Source organism: Neopelma chrysocephalum, unplaced genomic scaffold (genome assembly GCF_003984885.1).
Source record: "Neopelma chrysocephalum unplaced genomic scaffold, ASM398488v2 Primary Assembly neopelma1_182673, whole genome shotgun sequence".
NCBI lineage: Eukaryota > Metazoa > Chordata > Aves > Passeriformes > Pipridae > Neopelma > Neopelma chrysocephalum.
Genome location: NW_020938059.1, coordinates 27,707 through 53,101, shown reverse-complemented (window position 1 = coordinate 53,101; position 25,395 = coordinate 27,707). Strand labels below are relative to the sequence as shown.

General features: G+C 58.7%; 1 protein-coding gene across 1 annotated transcript; it reads right to left on the bottom strand.

Annotated features, from left to right (window-relative positions):
* Positions 1 to 771: 771 nt before the first annotated feature.
* On the bottom strand, positions 772 to 25,370 carry LOC113962566 (hexokinase-2). Its single transcript, XM_027673326.1, has 17 exons — positions 25,242 to 25,370; positions 16,553 to 16,715; positions 10,032 to 10,180; positions 9,654 to 9,773; positions 7,488 to 7,583; positions 7,243 to 7,342; positions 6,750 to 6,933; positions 5,753 to 5,908; positions 5,384 to 5,617; positions 4,872 to 5,176; positions 4,094 to 4,242; positions 3,274 to 3,393; positions 3,087 to 3,182; positions 2,212 to 2,311; positions 1,943 to 2,126; positions 1,518 to 1,673; positions 772 to 1,031 (listed from the first exon to the last, which is right to left on the bottom strand). The coding sequence occupies exons 1-17, from the start codon at positions 25,302 to 25,304 to the stop codon at positions 794 to 796; spliced, it is 2,613 nt and encodes an 870-aa protein (XP_027529127.1). The 5' UTR covers positions 25,305 to 25,370; the 3' UTR covers positions 772 to 793.
* Between the last annotated feature and the right edge of the window lie 25 nt (positions 25,371 to 25,395).

Here is a 25,395-nt window from a genome sequence, read left to right as displayed (position 1 = left end):
GGATGGATGGATGAGGGGATGGATGGATGAGGAGATGGATGGCTGGATGATGGATGGATGGGTGGGTGGGTGGGTAGGTGGATGAATGGATGGATGGATGGATAGATAGGTGGATGGGTGGATGGATGAAGAGTTGGCTGGATGGACAGATGGATGGAGACAGAGCTGCCAGGGATGAGGTTTGGAAAGCCCAAGTCTCCATGCTTCAGCCCAAGCCCATAGTTACAACACAACCATGCTGTGCCTCCACTCAGGACTAAACCCAGCCCCTTCTCAAGTCCCACTGAGCCCTGAGAATGCTAATAAACCTCAACAACCCTGACCAGCCTCACCTGGGGGGGTTTTCAGAGCCTCCCTCTGCCCATGGGCCCCTGAGACCTATTTAAGCTCAGTCCAGTGTTTTAGTCCCTGTCTGAGCCCCACTGTCCAGCAGCACCATCCTTCACCTCTGGCATGGCCACATTTTTGTGTGGCCATGGACCTTTGTGATCCAGCTCATGGCCTCACCTCTTGGTTCAGACCTGCTCCATCCCCCTGACTTGGAGTCCTGGTTGAACCTGGTCACCACCAGCTCTGGTGGGCCTGGGGGGAGGTCCCTGGTGCATTACCTGTCTTGGTGCCCCCTCCTTTAGGGAGCAGTTGGCTCTTGCTGTGCCTCGAGTTCAGGTCAGTGAGCTGCTGGGAGCCCTCGCGTCCCAAAACCACCTCAAATCCTCTCCCACTGACCCCTGAACCTTCCCCTGCACACCGTGACCGCCCCGGGTGGGAACACAACCCCAGCCCCCCGAGCCACTCACTGAGGGTGCAGCTTGTAGAGCGTCCCGTCCACGCCGACCGTGACCTTGAGGAAGTCGAGGCCGCGGTTCTCGCGGATCTTGTCCACCACGGCGGCCATTCCGGCCCCGCAGAGCTGCGCCGCCCGCCGCGCCACCACCGTGCACACCTCCTTCACGATGATGCTGTCGTCGCACGTGGACTCCAGCCCCAGGTGCTGCAGGATGGAGCGCACCTGGAGCAGGGCCAGGCAGTCGCTGCGAGGACATGGGGCAGCGTTAGGAGGTGGGGCGGGGGGGGAGGTGTGGCTTCCCCTTTCCTGTCTGCGTCCCACAGAGCCCAGAGACTCAGGGCTCGGGTCACAGCGGCTCTGCAGCCCCCCCTCCAACCTCAGCTTTCAGAGCTGGGTGTGGCCCTGGTGTCACATCCTAATCAGGGAGGCTATTTCAGGACAAAGCCATGGAATTGGAGCGTGACACCCATGGAACCCACGGCCCCCTCTGCCCAGGGTAGAGGATAAAGAGGCATCTGTTCTGCCAACCCCAGACAGTCTCCTAGCCTGTCCACACCGGCGCTGCCAGAACCACGTGGATTCTGCTGGTTTATCTGCGTGGCACCACCCTGGGTCATCCTGGCTCCAGACTGAGGGTTGGGACTTCTCCCGCCAGCCCTGGGAATGCTTCCCCCAAACTCTACCCCTGCTCTGACTGCCAGCTGGTGCTCACCCGCCTGCTGGGCCTCACCTCTCTATCTGGGACAGGAACTTGGTCTCAAAGATCCCTCTGGTCTTCAGCCTCTCCGAGATCCGTCCCCGGAAGAGCAGCCCCCGCTTGGTGAAATCCATCAGGATGTTGCGGACGATCTCCCCCAGGTACATCCCACTGATCATCTTCTCAAACCTGGGAAGGAGAGCATGAGGCTGGACATCAGGATGAGAAGGGACACTGGGGATTCCAGCTCTGCCAGGTGCCTTTGGCACAACCCCCTGGAGCAAGCCCAGCAGCACTGGAGCCCCCACTCCGCAGGCAGGGACGAGGGACACATCGGCGTGTCCCAAAGCCAGCCTCTGCCCTGCTCATCATCCCCGGGATCCACCAAGGGCCAGAACTGTTCCTGGACCCCCAGCCTCAACAGGGGTCCCTTCTAGCCCCCCAAAGCCACCACCCACCTCTGCTTCCCAGGGTTGAGGGACAGCTCATCCACCGCCACGTCGAACTCCGTCCGTACGTCATCCAAGCACCCGCTGTCTCCGAAGGCCCCCCACTCCATGTTCACACACATCCTGCCCTCGTCCCCTTCCACCAGCTCCACGTTCCTCATCTCCTCCATGTAGCAGGCGTTGCTGCCCGTGCCTGTGGAGAGGAGCAGGATAAGAGCCCTGAGACACCTCCTGCACCCCCGGGGCAGCCGAACTCCCAAAGGCAGTTGAGTCCTCACCGACGATCAGCCCGACTTCACAAAGGGGATCCTCGTACCCACAGGTCATCATGGTGCCAACCGTGTCATTCACCACTGCCACCACGTCCAGGTCGAACTCCTGCAGAGGGATGGGATTGCACAGGTTATTCCTGAAGGACTTGGAATTCCTGCCACCTCTGCTCCCACGGCTGGGAAAGGACTTGTCGTGAGTGTGGGAGTCATAGAATCCCAGAATGGTTTGGGCTGGAAGGGATTGTAATGCTCATCCGGTTCCACTCCCTGCCATGGGCAGGGACACCTTCCACTAGCCCAGGTTGCTCCAAGCCCCGTCCAGCCTGGCCTTGGACACTTCCAGGGATGGAACAGCCACAGCTTCTCTGGGCAACCTGTGCCAGGGCCTCACCATCCTCACAGAGAGGAATTTCTTCCTAACATCCAATCTAAATCTCTCCTCTTTTAGTTTAAAACTGTTTCCCCTTGTCCTATCACTACCTGTCCTCCATGACCACCCACCTCCACGGACATCCCACGGCCCCAGCCGGCTGCAGGGGGGCTCAGAGCTCAGACCCCTCCGGGTTCAGAGGGGCTGGGTCAGCCCTGCCAGGAGCAGCCCCCAGGCAGGAGCTCTGGGTGGTCTGTGCTGAGGAAAGGAGCTCGTGTCTCCCAAAGCCATGGTCAGACAAGTCTGCTCCAGCCCTGGCCAGGAGCCAGCTCGTGGCTCCAGGGTCTGAAAACCCAACCTCGAGTGATGAGTAAGGGCGGCAGTGAAACTTCCGACACACATTAGCCCTGAGCTCAGCCCAGTAATTTGTTTTACAGGCCAATTAACGATGCCAAAGAGGGCCGGGATGTGGGAGCAGCCGCCGGCTCCTCCCGGCTCCGTGTCCGCTCACCTCCCTGCGGTGAATCGCCTCCTTCAGCAGCCCCACCACGTCCTCTCCCTCACAGCCCGTCGCCTTGAAGCCCTTTGTCCACTTCAGGAGAATTCCCTGTTGTGGGAAAAGACCCGGCAGTGAATCCCCCGGGATGGCAGGGGGGAGGCACAGCAGGGCACGGGTGCTGCAGGAGGGAGGGGGTTACCTCATCCAGGTTGTTCTGCTGGCAGGGGAAGGAGAAGGTGAACCCGAGCGGGAGCGACACGCCCTTCATTCCCATGTATTCCAGGAAGTCGGAGATGCAGTGGACGATGTGGTCAAAGAGCTGGATGAGCAAAGCCAAAGAAGAAGTTACCATCGCAGCCCCAGCCCGCCCAATCTGCTGGAGATTCCAACCCATTCCAAGCCTGTTGGAATGTTCAAATCCATTTCCAGGACTTTGAATGGAGCTGCACTGTGGGAGGGGAGCAAACCCAAAAAACCCCATTTTTCACCCTCTTCCCCACCCACAACGTGGCCATATCCCTGCAAAACCCCACCTCACGGGCCCTGGGAGGGACAAGGGCCAGTGGGGAGGTACCACCTTCCCCAGGGTGACACAGGAATCTGGTCCCCCTGCAAGGGATCCCCAGAGCCCCTCTGCTGGAGATACTCCCAGTCCCCGAGCGCTGCCTGGAGTGGTTTGCAAAACTCTTTCCAAATAAGACTCCGGAGATGTCTCTCCCTGCTTGTGTTGTGGTTTCCCTATCTGGGAAATGGGGATGATGCTTATCTGCCCTTGTGGAGTGTGTGGGATTCAGGGAGGTTCAGTCATGCCTGGGAATAACACCATTTCTAACCTAAAAACCAGTCTCCAGCTTCCCAGACTCCAAAGCCTTGGGCAGAACTCGCCGCTCTAAGGGCAGGAGAGCACCAGCCTTCCCCACTCCTGCTTTTGCTCCCTGGAAAATCAGCTCCATGCTGAGCCCTGTTCCAGCCACCCTGGGGAAGACACCCCTTTTCCCTCTCCAGCTGCCCATCCTGACCTCCTCTCCTGTGCCCTGCATGATCTCCACGGGGATGGAGTAGATCTTGTTGTGCATCTCCACTCCGCGCCGCTTCCCGTTCCTGACGCGCACCAGCAGCACGCGGAAGTTGGTTCCTCCCAGGTCCAGGGCGAGGAAATCTCCTTTTTCTGCAACCCAAGAGAGGATCATCAGGAGAGATCCCAGCATGGAGCACCCAGAATGTGGCACAGAACAGACCCAAATCTGCCCTGTTCCTGGGAGAGCTGGAAACCGAGACGTGAGTGGGAGCGGAGACCAGGGGCTGCAGGTTGGAACAGGGGGTGCAGGTAGGAAGGTGGAGGAGAGGTTTGCTCCTGACTTGGGGCAATGATGAGGCTTAGAGTCATAAACCCATGGGATAATTTGAGTTGGAAGGACCCACAAGGATCCTTGAAGTCCAGCTCCTGACCCCCCACAGGACCTGCACAGGCTTCAAGCCAAGGTCAGGTGCTTGCCCAAGCCGCAGGCAGAACTAGGAGCACAACCCAGGCTGAGGGTGGGGAGAGTCCTGCTTGTGGGGAAAACCACAGCAAGAGCCAGGCTTTGTGTGGAGTCAGGTGCAGAACGTCCCGGAGGCTCCGTGCTCTGCCCAGCATCATCCTGCAGGTTTGTGCCACTCCCACCACAAAGAGGGAACTGGCCATGGCAAAGGATCCACCCCTTCCTGAGGGTATCAGGAGCAGCAATGCTGGCTCTGAACAGGACACACATGGGCTTACACACAGGAGACATGCAGGTTTACCCACAGGATAGTCACCTGTCCCGTCTGGAGTGGAGCACACGTAGGTGGGCAGCATTTTCACCGTCGCCTCCTCGTGCGTCTCCTTGCCCAGCCCTTTCTCCATCTCTTTCCTCATCCTTTCCTTCACCTCCAGCAGCTGCTCGTGGCTCAGCTTGAAGGGCTCCAGGATCTTCTGCCGGGCCTTGTGCTGGGCGTCCAGCCTGTAGGCCACGGCCGTCACCATGGCGGCCCCTTTGCCGCTCCCGTCCTCCGAGCGGATGAACCGGATCTCGCAGTCCGGCAGCAGCTTCCGCACCGTCTTGTGGAGGCGTCGGGCAAAGCTGTGGAGGAGGAGGGGGAGGAAACGGGACCTGAGTGTACCACCATGGGCAGTGACCCTCTGGGGACCCCCAGCATCCAAAGGAGGTTCTCAGGGGGACACTTGGAGACGCTCTGCTTGCGCCAAGCCGCACCCGCTGCCGGCAGGAGCGGATCTGAGCTCCCCCTCCGTGCTCCCCGTCCCTGCCCCCACCAGCTCCCGGACTCACTGTGGGTGTTTCTTGTAGACAGAGCCGTCCACGCCGACGGTGGAGCGCAGCCGATCCACGCCCTTGTTGTCCTTGATGCGGCGCAGGACCGCGGCCAGCGTGGCCCCGCACAGGCTGGCCGAGCGCGTCGACACGATCTGGCAGATGCGCAGCGTGGCCACGCAGTCCTCGTGCGACGGCTCCAGGCCCAGCTTGCTCAGGATCTCGTGGGCTTTCTGCAGCCCTTCCTTCTCCCTGGCGGGGCAAGGAAAGGGTTCACGCCCGGGAACCCAACCTTTGCCGTGTGACAGCCGGGTCTGCGCAGTGGGGTCCGTCCAGGGGTGTCAGGGGGTGGGCTGGGACCCAGGACACGACAAGGGTCCTACTTACTTCTCAATGGCAGAGACGTATCTGGTCTCAAAGTGGCCGGTAGTGAGCAGGTCTGGTGTGAGCCTTCCCCCAAACAACAGCCCTTCCTTGGTCATCTTCACCAGGATGAGTCTGACCAGCTCTCCCATGTACATCCCACTGATCATCTTCTCAAACCTGTCCACGGGGAGGCACGAGATGGAATCATGGAATGGTTTGGGTTGGAAAAGCCCTCTAAGGTCATCAAATCCAACCATTCCCCCAGCACTGCCAAGGCCACCACTAACCCATGTCCCCAGGTGCCACATCCACATGGCTTTTAAATCCCCCCAGAGATGGTGACACCGCCTGGGCAGCCTGTTCCACACCTGACCACCCTTTCAGAGAAGAAATTTTCCCTAATATCCATCCTAAACCTCCTGCCTCCCCCATAAGATCCCCCCTGAGCCTCCTTTTCTTCAGGCTAAACAATGTGTGTGTTTGGCTGTGTGTGCCACAAGGTGGCCACAGGTTGACCTGAAAACCCGTTGGCAGCCTCCCAGTCCCAAATGGAATCTAGGTAATCCCTTCCCAGAGCAGCTTATCCCATCACTGAGAATATGAAGCCTTGTGGACATGACCATCATTCTGCAAGGAGAACTCGTGGACACCTGAAGGGGATCAGTCTGTTTGCAGAGTCCCCCCAGGCTCCCCCCACACTGCCAGAGGCCATGTGGGGAATGGGAGATCTGTAGGATTGGGATGTGGACATTAGGTGGGGGTGTTTGCCTGGGCTGGCAGATGAGTGCTGGCCAGAAGGGAACAGGAATCAGCACGTTCACGTGAGCGGCTCACGAGGGCAGCGGGTGGGATGGACACCCCCGATTCGTGACACAGCCCCTCCGCGCTCCGGTGGCAGAGGACATGGTGACCCAGTTAGCTGGGATGACCTCCCTGGTCCCAGGAACTCCGGCGCAATGGGAGGACGGACAATGCCGAGCAAACCACGAGCCTGAGCCCAAGCCAAGAATCTGCTCACAATTGTTTGCCAGGGTTGAGCGAGCCCATGTCGATCTCACGGTCGAACTCCGTCCGGATGTCGTTGAGGACACCGTCGTCACCGAAGGCCCCCCACTCCATGTTGATGCACATCCGACCCTCGTCCCCTTCCACCAGGTCGATGTGCCTCATCTCCTCCATGTAGCAGGCGTTGGTTCCAGTACCTGGGCCAAACATGGGGACACAGTGAGCAAGGACACTGCCTTGCCTCCATTCCCATTATCCCTCATTCCCGTTGTCCCTCATTCCCATTACCCCTCATTCCCACTATCCCTCATTCCCACTTGGCCACAGCCCAATGCACCAAAGAAAGCAAAGAGGGAAGCAAACAGACATTGGGCAACGCTGGTTTTCCAACACTGGTACCCCCCTTTTTACTTCTTTTTTTTTTTCCCAAAAGACCCTGAAGCTTTCAAGAAACAGGATCTCCCTCTGGAGTTCCTGGAGGGATGGACCCGCTTGCTCTCACTCACCAACAATGAGGCCAACTTCACAGTTGTGGTCGTCGTAGCCACAGGTCATCATGGTCCCCACGGTGTCGTTCACCACGGCCACGATGTCGATGTCAAAGTCCTGAGATGGTGGAAAGGAGAGAGGGTGACCCAACACGGACAAAACAGACTGAAACACCTCCATGGAGCCCAGGAACACTGTCCCAGGGATGCGTGTGCCCCCGTCCCACCGCCCCAGGAGGTGACACACCCGCCCAGCCTCTTACCCCTCTTTTCTTGATGGACTTGCGCAGCATCGACACCACGTCCCTGCCCTCCACGCTGCTGCACTTGAACCCCTTTGTCCACGTCACGAGGATGCTCTGGGGGGAACAGCCAGAGGGAAGGCTCAGAGTGAGACCCCCACCCTGTGGGGCTGCCAGAACAAGAGACACAGGGCCCTGTGGGGGAGCCCCCCCGTTATCAGCTCCCCGGCTGCGCCATCAGCCCTGTTTCCGTGTCAGATAAGGTTTATGGCCGTGAGATAACACAAGACCTGCTCGTTGCTCCCCAGCAGGAGGGAAAGTGGTTCCTGTGACCAGGTTTTATGGAACCCTGGGGCAAAACCTGTTCACAAGTCCACGGAATGCTCCTTGACCCAACTTTGAGGGGTGGGGGGCTTGGAATGCTCCTTGACCTCTCCCTGCAGGGTAGGGGGCTCACAGCCCCCCGTAGCCAGAGGCACCAGGTTTGTCTCCACTGCAGCCACCTGGCCGGGGGCTGAGCTGAGCCTTGGGGGGAGGAAAGGGACTCGGCTGCATTTGGAATCTGCAACACTCCCGGCACAGGCCCCTCGGTGAGGCTGACACCAACCCTGCCTCAGAGATGGGGAAACTGCGGCACGGAGCGACCCAGCCCAGGCAAGGTCAGGGGGACAGACACTTCCTCCCGCAGCTTCTTTATTTTAATTTCCTTTTTTACAGCCCCCATGTCTGCCAGGAGGAAAGTGTTAATGCTCTTCTCCCTCACTGCCCCTGCAGAGTGGCTCAGGCACAGCAGCCTTGCCCCACTGCAGCTCCCGGGGAGGACGTGCTGGATCGCCAGCGCTCCATGGAGCCGCTCTCTTTCCATCCCGCTGCGGAGCCGGGTGAGATAAGGGCAAGGAAAGCATCGCCCTCCCTCCCCGCCACGAGCCAGAGCCCCGCGAGGCGGTGGGTGGCAGGGAAGGGGCCACGTGCCTCGCTGGGCTCCGGGATGTTGAGTCTCCCAGCGAGGTCACGGCTCCGGCGGGGCGGGAGCGCCGGCGCGGCTGAGCGGAGCTGACAGCGCCCGGAGGGACCCCCCTCCCCGCCCGCCTGCACGGGGGGATGTGGTGCTCAGCACGTCTGGGTGCCCTGGACTGATGGAGCTCAGCTGCAGACCGGGAAAAGCTGATTTCCGTGGAGGAATCCCATGGAAACATCATATCCCTGACCCCCACAGTTCCGGGAGCGCATCCCTCGCTCTGTCAGCACCGAGCTCTGCTGGCACAAACAGTGACCCTGGGAACTGCTCAGCACAAGGACCCTGTCAGAGCTCACTGGATAAGAGATGAAAACCCCTCAAGATAAATTAGGTAAAGTCCAGAAAATTCAGAAATCCAGAAGACTCTGGGGAGACCATAGAGCCCCTTCCAGTGCCTAAAGGGGCTCCAAGAGAGCTGAGAGGGACTTGGGACGAGGGCCTGGAGTGACAGGACAAGAGACAATGGCTTCACACTGACAGGGGTGGGATAGATGGGATACTGGGAAGGAATTCCTGGCTGGGAGGGTGGGGAGGCCCTGGCACAGGTTGCCCAGAGAAGCTGTGGCTGCCCCATCCCTGGAAGTGTCCCAGGCCAGGCTGGACAGGGCTTGGAGCAACCTGGGCTAGTGGAAGGTGCCCCTGCCCATGGCAGGGGGTGGCACTGGATGGGCTTTAAGGTCCCTTCCAGCCCAAGCCATTCCATGATCCTATGAAAACCTGGCCAAGATGTGTCTAAAAGAGGAGACCGACCACTGCTCACTCTCATCAAGCAGCTTTAAAAAAGACAACCTGGTACCTATCCTTAGAAAACACTGATGTTCCTTTTAACAGGGATTTTATGGAGTGTTTGGGGAAGATGAGAAGCAGCAGAATTATTGGGAAGTGACACCAAGCACTGCATTCCCTGGAGGAATGTTCCCTCCTCTCTGTCCCTGACTGTGCAGACACAGAGCCATTCCACCAGCAAAAAATATTCATAACAAAGAAGGGGCAGTGCTGTTCTTAACCTCCCTTCACTCAGAGCTTGGGAATGGCTTCGAATGAGAGATGAGGCCCTTCAGGAAAGGTCACATGACTCAAAATCAATGAGACTAATCAAAAGCCTGAGCTAAATTGTTGTGGGATCCCCGGCGAGAGCTCAGCCCATCCCACCACAGCCCCTCACCCACCTCATCCAGCTTGGTCTGGTGACACGGGAAGGAGAAGGTGAACCCAAGGGGGAGTTTCTTGTCTTTGATGTTCAGCTTGTCCAGGAAGTTGGCCAAACACTCAGCAATGTGGTCGAAAAGCTGGAAAAAGGGTAAAGAGTGAGACCTGCCAGGGCTGCCCACGCCGAGGGGATGAGTTGGAGCTGTGCCCACCCCCCTGCCCGCCCTCACCCATCCCCACGCTGGCCGTCAGGAATTCTTGTTCCTGGCACAGGATCCACTGGGCTCCTGTGGAGCTCCTGCTGGACCGGGGGGGGATGCCCAGCCCTGCTCCCACCCCAGGACACATCCAGGGGTCCCGGGGTGACCCCGGGGATGGGGGGGGTTGGAGGTGCCCACCTGCACCCCACTGCCACGCATGAGCTCCTCGGGGATGGCGTAGATCTGGTTCTCCATCTCCACCTTCTGCAGCCCGTTGTCCGACACCTTCACCCGCAGCACACGGAAGTTGGTGCCACCGAGGTCCAGTGCCAGGAAATCCCCGTCCTCTGCGGGACCAGGACAAGGAAAACCAGTAAGCTTGGAGGGTCCTCGCCCTGCCAGAGCCCCGAGTTAACCAGCCACCTCCCAGGTATGAGGATATGGTCTGATTTTTAAATATATTTCATTATTTTAATCATTATTATAATGTTTGGTGTTTTATCAGAGGTGTGGCCTGACCCTCCTCTGCACCCCTTACACCCCCACAGCTGATGGGGGATCAAGGCACTGCCATTGAGCTGGATATGGATGTCCTGGGGAGGATAAATCCCACCAGCCCCAGCCAGAAACCCAACAGCGATCTCCAGGAAGAGGAGCTCCAGCCTCAGGCTCCATAAGGAAAAAGGCAGCAGAGCCATTCCCGACCCTACTGATGCTTGGTGGGAGCTCCTAAACCTCCCTCCCAAGGGGTTAAACCCTGTGAGCAGCTGTGGAAACACCAGAGCTTGGCTAAACTTCCAATATCTGGGAATGTCCCTCCTACCGAGCTCCCTGCCCTGCCCCAGGAATCCAGCGTGCTCCTGGCACCTCGGGAAGGTGGAAGCAGGAAACCAGGGAGGGAGAAACTCCAAAAGACCTTCGGGGGCTCATTGCTGCCTTCCCCGGGGGGAGCTGGAACGTGGCTCCTCCGAGGGGAGCCCCAAGGGCGAGCCCAGGGTCTCCCCTCCTGTTTGTTTTCAAGGCAGCTCGCCGGGCTGGGGACCCGGGCTGCGGGAAAAGCGCCCAGCTGGCTGTTTTAGTGGGGAGAGGGCTGGGGAAAGCCCTCTATCAGCACTGTCGGAGTCCTGAATGCATTAAATGTGCTGTGCTGGCTCCCCCGGGCCGATCCCGGCGCCCGGGGGCCGCTTTGTGCCGGCCGGGGCTGCTACAAAGGGGCCACAGTTGGGACAAAACCCGGGGGTTATTAGTATGCACACGCCAGCGGGGCCGCCGGCATCTCCAGTGACTCCAGCTGAAAAGGCAGCTCCGGGGCTCCAGCGGGCCTGGCGCCTTTCCTGGGGTCACCCTCCGAGGGCCCGGGGCGAGGGAACGGGGCACGGGACCCACTGCGAGCTGGAGCGGCTTTAGAGAGGCGGAAAAGGGCCATGGAAAGCTGCCCCTGGAGCTCCGAGGAGAAGAGGAATGAGAGGGCTCGGGGGTCACAGGCAGCTCCAGCAGGGTCAGAGCTGTGGATGGAGAACGTGGAGGATGGGGGAGCACTGGGGGTCAGCACTGCACCCCAAGGAACAGAACAACACCCAAGGGGTCAGAACAACGTCCCAGAGGGGTCAGAAAAACGTCCCAGAGGGGTCAGAACATCACCCAGGGGGGCCAGTGCAGCACCCAGGGGGTCAGTGCAGCACCCAGGGGGTCAGAACATCACCCAGGGGGTCAGTGCAGCACCCAGGGGCTCAGCCCATCACACATCCCCAGGGTGACACAGGGCAGTGGGGGCCCAGCTCGTGGTGACACCAGCCCGTGCCCAGCCCCCAGCACAGGCCACGGTCCCCTCAGCCCAGGTGACACCCCAGAATGGGCTGGCCAATGGAATAAGGAGGTGCCAAGGCTATCACACCATTATCTTAACAAGAGCTGAAGTTCAGCGAGTCCCTGCACAGGTTCTGGCCAAGCCTGTTATCTCTGGGGCCCCACAGCCCCTGCAGGAGCCAATAACCCCAGACCACTCCAAACCTGGACCTTGTCAGAGCTTTGCAGCTCCTCCTCCTCAGCCAGCGCCCCTGACACAGCTCTGAGAGGCAGCGTGGCCAGAATTCGGGGCTGGAGGAGGACACGGGGCTGTGGGAGCACCGAGCTGGGGCAGCCAGACCCTGCACACCCCTTCCTCCTCCTCCCCTTGACCCTTTGCAGGGATGAGGTTTAAACCAGTTTGGCAGCTCCTTTCGCAGCCTGTCTGCCAGCCACAGGGCATTCATGGCCACGGTGGCTCTTCACACAGAAAACACACCAGGAAAACCTTGGAGAAGCTCCTGGCTGTCCCACTGTCCTTGGTGAGGCCACCACAGGGACCCCCCTCAGCCACAGATGGGCAGAGCTGGACGTGATGCCTGGCTGGGCACCACTGGCATTGTGTCCTGCCCTACACACAGGTCACGCTGTGCTCCTGCTCCCCTTGCCATTGGCACTGATGCCGCTCCGCTCGTTGGCAGAGCATGGAAAGCACCTCAGGGGGCTGATAAATATGCCAGGGATAAGGGCACTGCAGCCAAGAGGGTCACAGGTTGCTCAACTCCTTGGAGATAATGCAAGGAACCCAGGAGGCTCACAAAACAAGGGCTAAGGAGCCTGGGTGGGGCCATCCTGCCCTCCTGCCCACCCCTCACACACTCGGTGCTTCAGCCAAGCCACACGAGGGGCTCGTGGCCCCTGGAGCCATGTGGGACCAGCTCTGCCCTGCCCTCACCAGTGGGACCCACACACCACCCCCATCCCCCTCACACTGCTCAGCACCCACCAGAGGGGCACGAGCAGCCTGGTGCCGAGGGATGAGGTCAAGGGGTGGGGTCCCAGGGGGATCAGCTTTGCAGGAGGAAAGAGGCAGCAAAATCTCCCTTGGAAGAACGGCAGCCGTGCAGCTGAGGGATGGGCTCCGGGACCAGCACCAGGCCCCAGTCCCACGGCCCCTGATAAGGTATCAGGGGTGGTGCTGAGCCCACAAGCCAAACAGGGAGGGCAAACATGGAGCCCTGATTCCAGGGGCTGCTTGCTCCTGGCAAACCACCCAAGGGTGAGAGTTGAGTGCCTGGGAAAACCCCTGTGCTCCCGTGGGGCAGAGGAGGTGGCCGGGGGAGAGGAGCAGCGTGTGTGGGATCATGTCCCAGCACCTCAGAGGTTGGTCACCCCAGAACCCCCACCCCCAGTGGAACCACAACCTTCCAGTGACTGCAGTTCCACTGCGTAGAAACCCTTGGTCAAACTGGGGAAATAAAAATTAGGAGGAAGAGAAAAAGTTGGAGCAGGTCCAGGCTCTGCTGCCCAGGGGAGATGCAGGAGAAGGTTGAGGCACTGACCTCAGCACTTCCCACTGCCACCCCTCACCAGCCCTACCCTCCTGCCGGATAGTTCACGGAATCATGGAATGGTTTGGGTTGAAAGGGACTTTAAAGACCAGCCAGTTCCACCCCCTTGCTCTTCCACTAGCCCAGGTTGCTCCAAGCCCCATCCAACCTGGCCTTGGACACTTCCAGGGATGAGGCAGCCACAGCCTCCTTGGGAAAGCTTGCTGGAAATTCAGTAAATCCCCAACCACGAGACTTTGGGCATAAAAACAGTGGTTTTTTTCCAAGCCTTTCAAGCCCATAGGCCAGAGGAGCTGGTTTGCCTGCAGAGGCAGCTGCTATCAGCAGGAGCTGAGCCCACTGGCCAAGGGAAAGGTGCTGCCAAGAGCCACCCTTCAGATTTCCAGGGATTAGACTCCCAAATCCTGCAGCGTCCTCCTGAAACCTCCAGGCTGGGGTTATCAGCTGCTGGAGCTTAACAGAGGATGCACCACAAGATCCTTGTGTCAACATCAGCGTGGAGGAGGAAATGTGGTGACACCAGCAAAGCCTGGAAAAAGCAGGAATGGAGCAGGGAGGAAGGTGGTGGTTGCCCTGAGCAGGGAGAGCCCTCGGGAGAGTCACTGGGGATCCAAGGAGAAGCTTATTTAGGATATGCTTCCCCACCACCTCAGTGCCAGCATGGCACGGCGGCATTCCAGTGGGTGCCGGAGCCCAGCAAAGCAAGAAAAGTTGTTACTGGGAGAGTTTCTGCTTCCAAAGCAGAATTCCCCCCTCTTATCACACACCATGGGAACAGGAAAGCCTCCAAGAGCTGGGAGCCAGGGCTGTGTTTTGGCTTAACCTGCAGATGTGACCTTGTATTTCCATAAGCGCCTCTCATCCGCCTGGATCCCGGCAGTGGGATCTGGTTGTGCCTTCCAGGGGGTGGAATCCCACAGCAGAGATATGGGGGCTGCAGCAGGAGGCAGGGAAGGACAGGGATGTGTGGCAGGAGGACGGTGAGGAGCCCCATGGCACTGGCATTTAGGAGCAGGCCTGGAGCAGAGGAAAAGCCTGTCCTGGAAGTGGGAGCAGCTGCTGGCACCTGGAGCAGGTGGGAGCAGGACTTGGTGCCCAGCCCAAGTCAGACTTTGCCCAGGAGCTTCGAAAAAAAAGGGAAGAAGGAAGGACATGGCCCTGGACGTTGAGCTCCTCTTGAGCTGTTGCCACACCATCTGTGCCAGGGATTTGGCACGTGTGCACCTTCCAGCCTCCCCTCCGAAACCCAAGAGCAGAGACACTGGTGCTGCTCACAGCCTGGATCCAGCTGGAGCTGGACAGGGAACTCCAGCTCTTGGCTCCAAAACCCTCCTGTTTCCCAGCCCCCCTGGGCAGCTGCAGCTCCGTGACTGCCCCAGCACCCTCTCCAGTGATATGTTCCATGCTGCCGTTCCCCCTTCTCCCCGCCCCGGGTGAGAAATGTCAGCTGGGGCACTGATGCAGGGCAGGATGCCAAGGACCTGTCCCGGAGGGGCACGGGGAGGGATCGCTCCATTCCCAGCAGGGTCAGGGTGCTGGGAGCACTGGCACACCCTCCACCAGCACCCAGCACCTTCAGCTGCTCCAGTTCCCGTGCCCAGGGGCGGCTCCTGGCCGTCCCTGTAATTACAAATATTCTCCAACATTTAAATAGATTGGAATCTCGATCCTGGGGCAGGGAGCCAGGTCCAGCTCCTGGGTGTAGGTGCACGGAGGGGGCCGAGCACAGGGGATGCTCTGGGTGCCCAGATGCTTCAGGGATTGAAGGAGCTCGCAAGGAAGGTGGACATAGACTTTTAGCAGGGGGTGTAGTGAGAGAACAAGGGGGAAGAGTTTTAAACTAAAGAAGGTGGGATTTAGATGGGATATTGGGAAGAAATTCTTCCCTGTGAGGGTGGGGAGGCCCTGGCACAGGTTGCCCAGAGAAGCTGTGGCTGCCCCTGGATCCCTGGAAGTGTCCAAGGCCAGGTTGGACAGGGCTTGGAGCAACCTGGGCTAGTGAAAGGTGTCCCTGCCCATGGCAGGGGGTGGAATGAGATGATCTTTAAGGTCCCTTCCCACCCAAACCATTCCACCCCAGATGCCACCACCCACCCCAGACCTCACTGAGACATCACCAGCAAACACCCAACACTGCCCAGTGATCCAGAGACCTCCAGTCACCACCTACAACTCCCTGACAGGAGGAGGGAGCCAGGGGGGGAGTCAGGCTCTGCTCCCAGGGAACAAGGGACAGGACAAGAGGAAACGGCCTCAAGCTGTGCCAGGGGAGGTTTAAGTTGGATATCGGGGAAAGTTTCTGCATGGAAAGGGTTCTCCAGCCCCGGCACAGCTGCCCAGGGCAGGGGTGGAGTCCCCATCCCTGGGGGGATTTAACAGCCATGTGGGACATGGGTTAGTGCTGGCCTAGGCAGCACTGGGGGAACGGTTGGATTTGATGACCTTAGAGGGCTTTTGCAACCCAAACCATTCCATGAGTCTGTGATTCTGTGATTTCACAACTCTAGCACTTCTGTCCTTGCCTCCAGAGAGCAGCCACGAGTTTTTTTGGCTCTGTCCCTCTTTGTCCACCTCTCCTCCTGGTGACCAGCAGCCTCTGCCCCTGTGGTTTCTCAGACCCCCATGGAGGTGCCAACACTGGAGCAACCCCAGCTCCGAGCAACTCCATCCAACAGGACTGACCCTCCCGGGGCCTCGTCCTGGGCTGCTGCCATCCCAGATGTGAAGCCAGGGCAGCTCCAGCTGCTGAGGGCTCCGTCCCTCCTTCCCTTCAGCAGCCAGGAGCACTCCACCAGCTCGGAGCACTTGGTGGGTCCTGGGTGCATTGATGGGCAAGGGGTGGAGATCAGCTCCTTCCCAGAACACCGAGCTGGGAGAGGCAACAAGGAACTTTCCCCTCTGGATGCCGGAGGAGGTGGTTTTTTGGGCTGAAAGGGACAAGCTGGGGATGTGGCTGTCCAGAGCGTGCCTCGGGCATGGGAAGTGGGCAGAAAGGCCCATTGTGAGGAGCCTGCAGAGCCCCTGCTCCTGCCGGCCCTGGTGGCTCTCAGACAGCGCTGGCAGCGCTGCCGCCTCACTGCTCATGAAATCTGATGAGCCGGACCCGTGACTGTCTCTGTCCTGCCAGCAAGGGCACGCCAGGGCAGCTTCCCACCCTCCCTCCCTCCAGTGGGAACTGGGAGCCCCTCCAGTGCCAGCAGAGGGGGAATGAGGCCTGTCCCCTGCTCAGCCGGAGCAGGAGGAAGCCCCCAGGACCAGCAGAGAAGGTGGCTATGGTGCCATCCCTGTTTGGGCAGTGCCATGAGGATGGGTGGTTCCTGCCCTCCCTCTGCTCTCCCGGGAGCATCTTCCCTCCCATGGTACCTGTCCCATCCGGGGTGGACCTGACAAAGGTGGGCAGCATCTTCACGGAGGCGGTGGGGTTGGTCTCTGCCCCCAGCCCCTTCTCCATCTCCTTCTCAAAACGTTGGGACACCTCCAGGAGGGTCTCATCGGAGAGCCGCATGTGGTACAGGTACTTGTCGACCTGAAAGGGGGAGATAAAGCCCAAAGGTCAGGTGGGGACATGGGCACAGGGGCACAACCTCCAGGACATGCTCAGGACAGTGACCAGCCCCTCTCCTGGGGGTGACAGAAGGAGCAGGGCGGGAGCAGGTCATGACCCATCCCAGGGCGCAGGACGTGGCACCAGTGGCACATCACCGACACAGCACTGCTGGAACAGCTCATCCCAGGAATCACCCACCACTGCTACTCTCCCCAACCATCCAGGGCTACTCTCCAAGGAGCTGCCCCCCTTCCCAGACCGCTTGGGAATGCCAAACCCTGAGCTGCACCTGATGCTCCACAGCATCTTCCCGCTCAGTCACCCACAGACACCCAAACAGGTTGCTACAGAAGCAGGAATTCAAACTCAGGAGTGAGTCAGGAGGTCAGGGATGGAGGTTTTCAGGTGTGGAGCCCTTCCCACGCCACGGCACCAACGCGCCTTGACCTTGACCCCCAGGGAGGAATCCACTGCCCCGTCATTTCTCTGCTGCTGAGATCACCCCAAGAGCCAAGAACTACTCAACCCCCTTGAGCAAACCACGCTGTGTGACACAAGTGGGTGCTGCTGTGACACAAGTGGGTGCCACGGCCAGAGAGGCAAGAAATCCACCCCCTGCTCCTGGAAATAGTTATACCCTTGAGCTGGGGATATGCAGAAGCCCAGCTCCTTCCATAAATGGCATCAAAGCATCTTGCCTTCCCCAAGAAAGGCATGGAAAGATTCCTCCCTGGCCCTGACCGTGCGTGTCCGTGCGGCCGGGCCGGAGCAGGGAACGGGAGAGGCGGACACTGCCCGCTCCCAAACGATGCCCTGCTTCAATTAGCTTCACTTAAAATTAATTAAAGGGCAGCTGCAAGCCCTGAGAAGTCAAGAGGAAAACTCCACCCCGCGCGCTCACCTGTCTGCAGGCACGTACGGCGGGGCAGCGGAAGCGGGCTCAGGTTGTGCTTTATGGGGCTGCGCTGGAGGAAATGGGCATTTTGTGGGCGACTAATTGCACCCGCCCCAGCGTGACCTCGCTCACAGACCCCGGGCTGCACAACACAGCCCTGCTGTGGTTTGGGCTGCCTGTGTTTCAGGCTCAGGATGCTCCAGCGCATCCCTTTTTTCCCCACCCCCAGCTCTGTTGGAAACCTGGGAACTGAGATCCCAGCGGCAAGGTCTGAGCATGGAGGGAGGTCAGGGGATGGAGGAAGGTCAGGGGATGGAGGGAGGCCTGGCCCAGCACATTCCAGGAGAGATGCTTCATCCCCAGGGCAGCAGCATCCTCACTGGTGTGATGCGCAAAACCTCCTCCTCCTCACTTCTCCTGGTGTTTTCAGCTCTTTCCCAGCAATCGGGAGCTGGGAAAGGCCAGGAAGAAGGAAACCTGGAGGTTTCCCAGTGCCAGCTGTTTACCAGCCTCTCCTTATCCACCCCAGCAGCAGGAAAGTCAAACACTCCTCCCTCCCCTCTTATTTGCTTTCACCTGCTGAAAATTCCCTACCATGTACCGAGGCTCTGGTTACTGGCACCAGTAACCTCCAGTTAACTGGTTAACTGGTCACTCTTGCCCTACTGCCCCAGCTCACCTCCACTCTCTCCTTTCCTCTCCCAGCTCCAGGAGCTGGAGCCCACTTCTGTGCCAGCCCCAGGGTAGGAAACCTGCCCCCGAGCTGCGCCAAGGGTTACCCGAGGGTTATCCCAGCAGTTATCCTGGGGGTTATCCCAACACCATCAACCCGGGAGAGACAGTCCAACCCCAACTCTTAGGGGTAAGCTGGAGAGAGAGTTATGCTGGGAGAGAGATCATTATCCCAGGAGATACAGACAGTGTTATCCCAGCTCATGGAGACCTTCCCCAAAGTCCTCAGGAGCCACTGACCTGCCCTCGGCACAGCAAGGACCCCAACCAGCCTCATCCCTGCCCAGCAGCCTCTGGTGCTTGTGGGGTCCTGGTGGCACCACTGGGAGTGGGGATGGGGTCCCACTGAGGGGTCCCCATCCCAGCAGTGGGGTCCCAGCTAGGTGTCCCCATCACAGGGGTGGGTTCCCAGAGGGGTGTCCCCATCCTGATGGAGGGGTCCCAACAAGGTGCCCCCATCCCAGCAGTAGAGTCCCAGTGAGGAGTCCCCATCCCAGCAGTTGGCTGCCACACCACAGACTTCACCCTTGCCCAAACTGGTGTTTCTCCCCCATCTGTCACTCTGCTGCTTTTCCCCCTGCCAGGGAAGGTCTCATCCCAGGGAAACTGGGAGCTTTGGGAGCTCAGGTGCTCCTCAGCAGTGAAGATGCTGCAGTGCACAACCCACCACCCCCAAATCACAGCACAGGGACACCACCCAGAGGTTTCACCTCCTTCCCCCAGGACAGGCACCGCTCGGCACGTCCCCCATGTCCTCCAGGCTCCAGTGTACCTAGAATAACCTCAGCCTGAGGAACAGGATGACCTTCCTCTAATCTCCAAAGCCCTCTAAGACCTGGATCATCTTCTCCCAACGTAGACATTGCCCCACTTGGCAGTTAAGGCAGGTCAGGACACCCTGCAGGACAGCTCCTTCCCCAGCGAGACCACCTTGGGCTGTGCCTGGCCCCCACCAAGGAAGAGCCATGGCCACCGTCATTCCCAAAGATTCCCAGCCCCATGTCCTGCTTTGTTATTCCAAGCATTTCTCAAATTGTTGCAAAGATGGGATAAAACAGGGGGAGTTCAGCCTGCAGCACCAGAGCCACAGCATCTTTCAAAACAAAAACACCCTCTCAGTTGTTTATTGTTTTTGAAGCTCATGGAACAGTTTGGGTTGGATTGCCAATTCCAAACAAATAAAGTCACTAGGTTAGGATCCAGGACAGGGCAATTGAATTTCTGGAAAGCTTTCAGCCTGACTAATAGTGTTTCCTGAAGGAAATCTAAACAAACTGAAGGCAGAGGGAAGGGATGGAGGCTGGGAGGTGCTGGGTGTGCTCCAGCCCAGGACATTGTGTTGAAGCACCGGATCACGGAGCTGCTGCGGCTGTAACGAGCTCGATGCCACATTTTGGGACCAAAACCCAGCGAATCCCTATCTCCTGGCTCAGGGCTGTCTCCAAGGCTCAGCTCGTTTCCAGGCCAGATGCTGGAGAAGTCACCCATCCCAGCTGCACAGACACCCCAGGAAAGGTCTGCCCATCCTGCAGCTGAAGAAACCTCGAGTTGCCCAATTTTTGTTGCTGTGTGAGCTGAGCTGAGCCGAGCTGAGCTGAGCCAAGGTGAGCTTAAAGCAACCCAACAATCAGCTTTGGCTTTGGAAACTCACAGCTCTGGTAGCAGCATCGTGGCTGGATGGTGTTTTACACATCAAGACTCCTCTTAATCAGGTGCTGGACCCCAAGGGGTCTGTGCTGTGGAAATATTAATTAGTCTGTGAATAACTTAATTCCAATTCAATGCCACTATCCATGGAAAGGAGCAGGCAGTGTTCAGCCTGGAGAAGGGAAGACTCGGGGGAGAACTTAGAGCATCTTCCTGTGCCTAAAGAGGCCCAAGAAAGCTGAGAGGGACTTGGACAAGGGCCTGGAATGACAGGACAGGAGACAATGGCTTCACATTGACAAAGGGTGGGATAGATGGGATATCGGGAAGGAATTCCTGGCTGGAGGGTGGGGAGGCCCTGGCACAGGTTGCCCAGAGAAGCTGTGGCTGCCCCATCCCTGGCAGTGTCCAAGGCCAGGCTGGACAGGGCTTGGAGCAACTTGGGCTAGTGGAAGGTGTCCCTGCCCATGGCAGGGGGTGGCACTGGATGGGTTCAAGGTTTCTTCCAACCCAAACCATTCCATGATTCTCTAAATTCCTTGGTTTACTTGTTGTTTACTTTACATGGGTGCCGGGGGGGGCCCAGGGGGGCCCAGGGGGAGCCGGGGCAGGATTGCTGTGGGTGATGATGGAAATGTGGCGTGACGGCGCTTCCGGCACCGCGCAACCATTTCCTGCCCCGCCGATGTCCCCGAGAAGGGGAAGAGCCCGGGGAGGTTTGTTCTCATGCAATAAGGTCTCTGGTACATCTTTCCCGTTAATGATCCCAGGCTCCAGGAAGGGGAAGCTGCTTGCTTTTAGTTTTAATTTTACTCTGAATTCTTTCCCAAAGGCACGTGCCTGCCAAGAGCCGGAGCACGTGTGTCCAACCCCCGGCACCTCCCCGCTGGATTTGTCAGCTGGATGTGCCTCACTCAAGCAGAGTTTTAAGCAAAAGCAGAACACTGGGAGAAGTTGGCTGGTTTATGGACTGAATTCTTTTCCTTTTTGGCAACAAAGTCAAACATTTGTCGTGTGTGAGAACAATGGAGTGGCGTTCGAGTTTGGGGAAGGCTGGAGAACCTCAAACCCACCGTGTGTGCTGTCAATCCTCCCTCCAGGGACATTTTTCCTGGGAATTATCTTTTCTTTAAATTACTTCCCTCCGTCACAGTTTTTAACTTAAAACATGCTGTTTTGCAGGAACCCCTGAAGTTTTAGGGAATGCTGACTCCCTCCGTGCTTCTCTGAGCAGGGGATGCTGTGTGAGCTCCAGCTGTGCTCCCATCCCACCCAGATCTGCGGTGGGATGTGATGAATTCGGGGAAACCGAGGCAGAGGGAGCAGCAGAGGCTGCAGGGTGAAGGCGTCCAGCGCTGGGCAGGGTTTGTTCCCTGCCCCAGGACAGACCCTGTGCCACGTCCTCGGTCCCTGCCCTCTGCACACCAGCGCTGCCCATCCCTGCCCCGGGTTTCCCACCCCGGGTGACTCAGCGCAGGGAACTGGCTCGTCCCCTTCCCCGGGTTCCCGTGGGTGACACAGGGGTGATGCTGGGCTGCACCCACCCTCCCCCAGCCCTGACCCCAATGGCACCCACGTCCTTCGGCTCCTCCGCGCCGCATCCAGCCCCACGTGCCCTCCCCACCAGGGCCGAGCCTCGGATGACACACGCCCGGAGTCATCTCGAGCTGAGTGAGTCAGATGTTTCCTGCTCGGCCGGTTCCTCCCATCCTCACCCTCACCCCCGGGCCGGCAGCTGAATCCCCGCCGGAGGAGGAGCCGGGCACCCCCGCCGAGGAAGTCACGCGGTGGAGCATCCGCCGACCCGTTCTTGGGTGACCCCACTGCTCCACAGCCCCACAAAAACCCACTTGAACCAGGAAAACACGCTGGTTTCCCGCTCTGGACTTGGAGACACCCAACTGCTCCCGGCTCCCACCGGCCCTCGAGGCACCTCCCTGCCCACACGTCCTGTTTTAAACCCCGGAGGTCTCCAGGGCAGGGATCAGAGCAGCATTCCACTGGATGGGAAGGCCTTGCTGGTGCCAAGAATCCCCCTTTGGTTGCTGGGAGCATCCCACTGTGGAGGGAAAACTGAGGCTGGGCAGTTCTGGTGAGGGAGGGAGGAGCGAGGGGACACCAGGCAACTTCCCAAAGGTGCGAAGTCCTGACACCGACCTTGGCAGCCTTAAGGGAAGTTGTTAAGTTGGTTTTCCAGGAATTTGCCATGGGTGCCGCTCCCACAGCCACAGAGGCAGCCAGGGAGGAATCAGCTGGATAAAACTAATCCCTTGGCAAAGGAAAAATAAAATTAAAAAAAAAAAAAAAAACAACCCAAAAACAAAACAAGGAAAACCTGCCCCTGCTTGGAAACGGCCACAAATCCAGGAAAATTAACCCCATTGCCAGTGTTTCCCTCTTTTGAAGGAGGGATGAGGAATAGGAGACGCTCGACTCCCACTCCTGTTGCATGACAGGATGAGGTTGAGGGACCAGGAAGCCCAGCGTGAGCCGGCACATCCCAAGGGAACGCGGTTCAGCAGCGGCAAACTTTCAAGCCGGGATCTCAAAGGACGCTGCTGAGGTTAATTAAAGTTTGCACAATCCCTTGGGGGTTAGATAAGTCCAGACAACCCACTTTCCAGCCAGGAAAAGGGCAGGAGGTGTTGGGGATGTAGGTAACATCCCCCCAGGGTGGGCAGGGGAGCAGGTAAAGCTGCTCCGTGGCAAGAACAGGAAGAAAAATCCTATTATTGAGGCTATTTTCAAGGCCTTGAGGAGGACACAAACCACAGATGTTGGAAAAGGCACTTTCTTCCCCCAGTCGAGCCCCTTTTTTGCCTGACCCAAAGGGAAAACACATCCTAGGCTACCACCCGCAATTTTTCCCCCAAATATAGTCTCAAATTCTGGGTTTGATAAAAAGACCCAACCAAATAAATCGCAGCTTTCCAAGAATTTCACCCCCTACAACTCCCTGTGCTGGGGAACCCCCACCTTGCCTGGGAAGATTTATAAACCAGGAATACTTTGTACGTCCCTGGTGGAAGCAGCCAGGTTGGACAGCTGGCTGCTCCCCCCTCTGCCCTCTCCCTGAGCCGAGCTGAGCTCCGTGCTCCCTCCCAGCTTTGCCTCACCGGGAGGATTCACAGGAATTTGTTTAAAAATATCCCAGAGAAATCCAGTTGTGGAGGCGGCTGGGAGGGCAGCGCTGTCTCCCACAGCATCCCGAGCTCACACCGGCGGCTCCTGGATGGTTTTTTCCTCCCTCCCATCTCAACAACCGTTTTGGAGCCGGGAGGGAAGTGAAGCCGGTCCCCCAGGCTCTGCACACCCTTTTCTCGCTGGGTAACGAAGTCGAATTCCTTCGTCCAAGCCCTCCCTCTCCATTATTCCCAGTTCCCGATAAGGAAGGCGTGAGCAGCCTGGAGCCGGGAGCCGGGCTCTGCCGCTGGCCTATTTCTGCCGTCGGGTTACACAATCCCTTCCCGTGGATTTGGCTGTTGCACAACCCCGGGGCCACTGGCGAGCAGAGGGAGAAGCCGAGCCCATATTTCCTTAAGGATAGTTTTGCGTTGGGAAGTTTTCCCTGCACTTTGTTTAGGTTGGGGTTGGTTTTTTTTAATGTTCTGCCTTGTTTTCCTTCCTATTCAGCGCCCGCGAAGGGCCAACGTGGCGAGTTTCACTTCCCCGGTGGTGTCTCCAGGGTTATCCGAGGGCTCTCTAAGCATTTTCCTCCTTTTTTTATGGCAACATTTGCAAATCCCGACCCCCTCACACTCAGATTAGCAAATCCTGACCACTTCCCGACCTCAGGAATCACAGCCGAAGCCCTCTCTGCTCTATTCCCAGATGTCCCAAATGCCGGTGGAGCCCTGCGGGAAGAGCCCGACCCTCAGCACACTCTCCCGTCCAGCATTTTTTTCCAGGAATAATTTATTAAGCCCAGTCTAAGCGCTGTCCTGGCCAGACAAAGGCCGGCTACCCCGCGAGCCATAGGAGAGCAGGAACACTTGCGCTTTTCCAGTGCCTGAGCTCGGGAATTGGGGGTGACGAACACTCCGTGAACTCTCCGTGCATCCCAACGGGACGCTGCCGCTCGGGGTTGCGGTCTGGGAACAGGCTCGGGGAGTTCGGGCCCCCAAAATTAATGGTTCAAGACCCCGAGATGAAGGGATGGGGAGGCAGGAAGGGGTTTTCCATCGCTGTCAGTGCAGGGATGGGGGGCACACACGCGGTCCGGCGCGGGGGGCACAGCGCGGGCGAGGGGACCCGAGGTGCCAACGCCACCGCCGGGCTCGTGCCCCGGGCTGACCCCGCTCGCCGCGGGGGCCTCGGCTCGGAGCTCGGCACGGGGCGGAGCGGGGGCAGCGGCTCCGGGGATGCTCCGCGGCCGCTCCGCGCGGGCGGGAAGCGGCGACACGTGCTGCGAGCGGCGGCCGCGGGGGTCGCGGCTCCGGCGGGGGAGAGGCACAGAGATCCCCCCCCTTCTCCTCCTCCTCCTCCTCCTCCTCCTCCTCCTGCTGCTGCTGCTCTCCCCCTCCTCCCCCTGCGCCCGCCCGGCCACGCGGGGTCCCGCAGCCGAGCACGTACCGCACGCGGCCCCGGCCGGGCAGCGCCGGGGCCTCCGCCCGCCCCCCCGGCCCGCTGCGCCCCGGTTCCCCTTCGCTCCCGAGCCCCTGTGCCTCCTCTTCCCCTTTTTAATGCTTTTGTCTTTTTTCCCTTTTTCCTTTCTTCTTTTTTTTTCCCCGTTTACTTTTTTAATAAACTTTTCCCTCCTCCTTTTCCCTCCTTTTACTCTTTTCCTCTCCTTTTCCCCTTTTTCCCTTTTTTCCTTTTTTTCTTCTTTCCTCCCACCTTTCCCCTCCTTTCTTTTCTTTTCTTTTTTTTTTTTAACTTTTCCCCCCTCTCCTTTCCCCTTCATTCTTTTTCCTCTTCCCCTTTTTTCCCTTCTCCCTTTTTTCTCCCTTCTCTTTTCCTTTTTCCTTTTCCCTTTTCACTCCCCCCGTCTCTTTCCCTCCTTCCTTTTTTTTTAACAACTTTTCCCTACCCTTTTTTCAACTTTTCTTTCCTTTCTTTCCCCCTCTCTCCCCCTTTCTCCCTTTTTTCCCCCCTTTCCCTTCTCCTCCCTTTTCCCTTTCCACTTTTCCCTTTTCGCCTTTAGCCCCTCTCCATTTTTTCCCTCGCTTTTCCCCCCTCCCCATCCTCTCCCCCTCCCCAGCTCCCCGCGCTTCGCCCCGCGCCCCGCTCACCTTCTGCGCCTGGTCATGGTTGAGCTCGGTGAAGAAGTAGGCGAGGAGGTGGGATGCGATCATGGCGGGCGCGGAGGGTGCGGAGCGGAGGTGCGGAGCGGCCCCGGCAGCCGCGCGCTCCCCGCGCCAATGGGGCTCATTGAGGAGCTTCCCC

Bases quoted from the DNA above. Each gene is read 5' to 3' on its own strand.
- LOC113962566 (XM_027673326.1), bottom strand. From the start codon at position 25,304: ATGATCGCATCCCACCTCCTCGCCTACTTCTTCACCGAGCTCAACCAT. The intron at 2,312-3,086 runs GTGAGCGGACAC...ATCCCTCTGCAG, and splicing joins AGGCGATTCACCGCAGGGAG to GAGTTCGACCTGGACGTGGT. The intron at 1,674-1,942 runs GTGGGTGGTGGC...TCTCCTTCCCAG, and splicing joins CTCAACCCTGGGAAGCAGAG to GTTTGAGAAGATGATCAGTG.